Source organism: Garra rufa, chromosome 17, assembly GCF_049309525.1.
Source record: "Garra rufa chromosome 17, GarRuf1.0, whole genome shotgun sequence".
Classification (NCBI taxonomy): domain Eukaryota; kingdom Metazoa; phylum Chordata; class Actinopteri; order Cypriniformes; family Cyprinidae; genus Garra; species Garra rufa.
In genome coordinates this window covers 32,476,703-32,482,000 of record NC_133377.1, presented here as the reverse complement: position 1 = coordinate 32,482,000, position 5,298 = coordinate 32,476,703, and the positions used below count along the sequence as shown (strand labels likewise).

The 5,298-nt window shown below is 36.7% G+C and overlaps 1 protein-coding gene across 1 annotated transcript; it reads left to right on the top strand.

Moving 5' to 3' along the window:
* The first annotated feature begins 1,436 nt into the window (after window positions 1-1,436).
* ndufv1 (NADH:ubiquinone oxidoreductase core subunit V1) lies at window positions 1,437-4,363 on the top strand. Its single transcript, XM_073821412.1, has 6 exons — window positions 1,437-1,659; window positions 1,791-2,003; window positions 2,084-2,250; window positions 3,007-3,088; window positions 3,197-3,342; window positions 4,035-4,363. The coding sequence occupies exons 1-6, from the start codon at window positions 1,452-1,454 to the stop codon at window positions 4,110-4,112; spliced, it is 894 nt and encodes a 297-aa protein (XP_073677513.1). The 5' UTR covers window positions 1,437-1,451; the 3' UTR covers window positions 4,113-4,363.
* Window positions 4,364-5,298: the final 935 nt, after the last annotated feature.

Genomic DNA, 5,298 nt, shown 5'->3' with positions numbered 1-5,298 from the left:
CGGTGCTTTTTCTGAGTTCTCAATGTCTCGTTTTAAATGTCAGGGCCCTTGGAAGTCTACCAATGAAGTGTGGAGCTACTTTGTGCCTCGTAAATGGCGTAAAACAGTGATTTATTTTTACATGGCTATTCCGATGCCCTGTTGACTCTCACTGACAACCTGTTGTGAGCATCGGCTAACTGACCCCAGATTTCGGACAGCAGGACACAAACCGAGATGAGATATACAAGGTATGTTCACACTCGGTATCATGATTCAATACACTTTAGGTCAATATCACACCGGAGTTCTCCTTTAAGGCAGTGTTTCTGAACCCTGGTCCTGGGCGCCCCCCAACACTGCACATTTTGTGTGTCTCCCTAATCAAGCACAGCTGATTGCACTCATCAGCTCATTAGAAAACATCTCCAGGACCTAAAATGGGTGTGTCAGATAAGGAACACATACAAAATGTGCAGTGTTGGGGGGCGCCCAGGACCAGGGTTGAGAAACACTGCTTTAAGGCATCATAGGCTCTTTCAAAATGCAAAATTAATAAATAAAATGCTAATTAATAAATAAAAACAGTGTATCAATAATTAAATAGTAGTATTATCCTTTTGTTATATTTAACTTTTTTTTTTTATATTTCACGGTTTGTTTTTGAAAGAAATGCATACGTTTATTCAGTAAGTGATGTATTTATCTTGTCAAAAGTGACATTGTGACATGTTACAAATGATTTCTTTTTCAAATAAATGCTGTTCTTATTAACACTATTTTCTTTAAAGAATCCTAAAAAACATGTACAGTAGTTTCCACAGAAATATTGAGCAGCACAACTGCTTTCATCATTGATAATAATAACAAATGTTAACTGAGTGCCAAATATGCATATTACTTACTTATCTGGACTCCAAACTTTTGAATAGTAGTATGTTACTATTATTACACTATATATTATAAATTATTATAAATTATATATTATAAATATTTTGAAAAAAATGTATGAATCTACATTTGTTTTTATACTTTTAGTTTAGTAATAAAAATATTGTATTTAAATATTTTTTTTTATTATGTAATCGTAATTTTTTGCCATATTAGTGTTGTCAAACATTAAAGGATTGATTGTATGTCAAATCTTCCATGCAAAGTGGTAAAAAGTATAGTTTACCCAAAAATGAAAACTCTGTCATTAATTACTCACCCTCATGTTGTTCCAAACGTGTAAAACCTTCGTTCATTTTCTGAACACTTAAGATATTTTTGATGAAATCCATGGGCTTAATGACCCTGCAAGGACAGCAATGCAACTGACACATTCACAGTCCAGAAAGGTAGTAAGAACATCATGTGACATCTGTAGTTCAACTGTAATGTTATGAAGTGACGAGAATACTTTTTGTGTGCAAAGAAAACAAAAATAATGATTTATTCCAAAAAATAATTAATATTGACCTAATGTGTTTATGTGTGGTTTCCCTCAGGTGGCCATTAACGAGGCCTATGCAGCTGGGCTGATTGGCAAGAATGCATGCGGCTCGGGTTATGACTTTGACGTGTTTGTGATGCGCGGTGCGGGAGCGTACATCTGCGGTGAGGAGACTGCTCTGATTGAGTCCATCGAGGGCAAACAGGGAAAACCCCGCCTGAAACCCCCTTTTCCTGCTGACGTTGGTAAGTCAAAAATTATAATTGTGTTTCTGATGTACTGTTGATTTTCATTATAAGTAACTTTTTACAAATGTGATGTGTTTTTAATTTAATTTATTTTACTTAAAGTGACTAGCTATGTGTTCTTGTTGCAGGTGTGTTTGGCTGTCCAACAACCGTCGCCAACGTTGAGACAGTAGCTGTGGCACCAACCATTTGCCGTCGTGGCGGCACATGGTTTCTGAGTTTCGGCCGAGAGAGAAACTCTGGCACCAAGCTCTTCAACATTTCAGGCCATGTCAACAACCCCTGCACGGTGGAAGAAGAGATGTCCATTCCTCTGAAGGAGCTGATTGAAAGACATGCTGGTACACCTAATTTCATCCGTACTTGGAAATGTTTGTTCATGGTCAAGATTATTGAGCCTTAATTGATATGATCTCTGTAGGTGGTGTTCGGGGTGGCTGGGATAATCTCCTGTGTGTTATTCCTGGTGGCTCTTCCACACCGCTAATCCCACGTCATGTGTGCGACACCGTTCTCATGGATTTTGATGCCCTCATTCAGGCTCAGACTGGTCTGGGCACAGCTGCACTTATTGTCATGGATAAATCAGTAAGTTGATTTGTAAAATAACTAGGTCAGGCCATTTAAAAAGTTAAATTGGTAAACATACCCCCGGTTTCACAGACAAGGCTTAAGCCTAGTCCTAAACTAAAATGCAAGTCTGAGCTGTTTCAGCTGAAAGAAACTTGCACTGACTGATCTTGTAATATATCAGTGCCTTTGTTTTGTCTCAAGATGCACACCAGTAATGTTTTTCTAAGGCACCTTTATAAAAACTACTTAAATGTCTTAATCGAACTATGGCTTAATCCTGGCTTAGGCTAAGCCCTGTCTATGAAACCGGGCCATAATGTGTTAAAATTAGTAAACCAGGCCAGGTATGTCATTTTAAAGTGATATTATACCCAAAAATGAAAATTCTGTCATTAATTATTCACCCACATGTCGTTCCAAACCTGTAAGACTTTAGTTCAACTTTGAAACACAAATAATTTTTTTTTGATGATATCCAAGAGCTTTCTGACCCTGCATAGACAGCACCACACTACCACATTCAAGGCCCAGAAAGGTAGTAAGGACATTGTTAAAATAGTGGCATGTCAGTGGTAATTTCTCAACCAAATTGATTGTGATTCATTTAACTAATTAATCGGCACATCATGTAACCATATGGACCACTTTGAAACTATTCTTCTCCACTTTTCTTTTACTTCAAACTCCTTAGCATTTTTTAATATAGAAATATATCCGTCTGATAATTTGAGTGTTTGGCCATTTGATCACCCAAATTTTTGCCCTTCACAGACTGATGTTATCCGAGCTATTGCCCGCTTGATTGAATTCTACAAGCACGAGAGCTGTGGGCAGTGCACTCCTTGCAGAGAGGGTAAGAATTACTGCAAATTTATATGAATATATGCATTTCTCAGTATTTACATTTACAATGTTACATTACAGTGAATATTTACCAGTCTGTCTTTTGTGTGCCTCTCAGGAGTGGACTGGATGAATAAGATGATGTGGCGCTTTGTGAAAGGCGATGCACAGTCAGCAGAGATTGACATGATCTGGGAGATCAGCAAGCAGATTGAGGGCCACACCATCTGCGCTTTGGGAGACGGAGCCGCATGGCCAGTTCAGGTAAAGAATATCATTTTATGTTATTTTGAACAATTTCATTGTTTTTGTAGGTGTTTTGATTTAAAGGATTATTTTACTTCTAGAATGAAAATTCCCTGATAAGGCTGATACTCAGCCAAATGTTCAAGATGTTCATGTCTTACTTTTTTCAGTCGAAAAGAAATTAAGGTTTTTGAGGAAATCATTCCAGGACCAGTACACAGACAGTACAAGTACACAGATGAAGAACCAACCGTGTGTGACCTTTTCAACGTGATTACGTAATGTTTGATGTCAAGCTAGTGCAAGACAAGCATTTGTGCCTAAAAAGTATAGACATTTTAATTTGATTAGATAATGACCAATCGTTATGCTAGATAAGACTTTTATTTCTCGGCTGGGATAGTGTAGAGCCCTTTGAGGCTGCATTGAAACTGCAGTTTGGACCTTCAACCCGTTGGCTCCCATTGAAGTCCACTATTTTGAGAAAAATCCGGAATGTTTTCCTCAGAAACCTTCATTTCTTTTCATCTGAAGAAAGAAAGATATGAACATCTTGGATGACAAGGGGTGAGTCATTTATCAGGTAATTTTCATAGAAGTGAACTAATCCGTTAAATAGATAAATTATTTTAAAATGTATCTCCATTATTAATCTAAACAGCTGTAGATGTTTTGTCTGAAGCTTACATTTATATATTTTTTGTTTTTAGGGATTGATTCGCCACTTCCGTCCTTTAATGGAAGGCAGAATTGCAGACTTCAAACAGAAACAGCAGGCACATGCTTGAAAGCTTCATATCTGTGTCCATTCTCGGTCATTCTGTCAATTATAGTTATTTAAGCAAAACCAACCTGGTCTCGCTCACTCATGTGTAAACTGCTGGCATACTCCTTTTGTTTCTCTTACATATTTCAGGGACATTAAATAAAAGTTCTTTAAACCTTAAAATAGTATCTGTCCCACCATGGTGAGAGATTTAGCATCATACTTCTGATTGTGGATGACTTGTGACGCATTAAAAAAAGGGTGGAAACTGTTTGACTCATCACTCATTTATAATGTAGTGAGTAATGGTTATGGTTGATGTAATTATGTTAAATCCCATTACGTTTTTCTTGATAAGAAAATCTTACGACTGTATAAACCCTTATTTGTGGAAATAAAGAGCCTAGAACTGAAACAGTGATCATTAAATGTCCGAATTGTGAGAAGCAATATTTGGGCAAAAGTGAGTCTTGGTGCATCCTGGTATTCTAAAAAAACAAAACAAAAGGCAATTTAAAGTTCTGTTTTAAAACCATTGTGTTTAATCCCATATTATAATATTAATGGCATAATTATTTTTAAGCAAATCTTTCTCTATATATATCATTCACACTTTTTGACAAATGAATTTCTATTTGTTTTCCACTTATAACTATTTTATTGAGATTTTTGTGGAGGATTTCTATGCAGTCCTTGAAATTAATATATCCAAACAATTATGCTTGAGTACAAAAGTCTTGAGTACAAAATGTTTTCTAGTAGCGTTTGAACGTAGATTTTCCTGACTTTCTAAGCTAAAAATCATAGGTACTCTGAAGGGAGAAAAAGTAGAAATGATGAACCAATCAGATTGGAAAGATTAGAAAGCCATACCAAAAATCAGCCAATCAACGCCGCCGATAGCCATCGACCAACCCGCTGTTTTAGAAACATCAGATAAACGCTTTAGCTTTAGCACAACCGCAAGTTTGTTCCTTTTGATGTGTTGTCAACGGTGAGACGGTCTGTTTTTCATTATGGACATGCTATAGTATTGAATAAGTTTAGTGGGTTTGCAACGCAATTGTTCGTCCCCGCTAATATAAATAATTAGTATAATTGTTTAATGCAGCGATTTAAAGCAACGTAACGTTACTTCAAGTGAGACGTGGGTTCGAGTCTGGCAGCCGAATTTGTTAGACCCTTTTTACTGAATGTCACAAAGCCTG

Coding starts and splice junctions, on each gene's coding strand:
- ndufv1 (XM_073821412.1), top strand. CDS start 1,452: ATGTGTGGTTTCCCTCAGGTGGCCATTAACGAGGCCTATGCAGCTGGG. Junction 2,004..2,083: donor GCTGATTGAAAGACATGCTG/GTACACCTAATT, acceptor TGATCTCTGTAG/GTGGTGTTCGGGGTGGCTGG. Junction 3,089..3,196: donor GTGCACTCCTTGCAGAGAGG/GTAAGAATTACT, acceptor TGTGCCTCTCAG/GAGTGGACTGGATGAATAAG.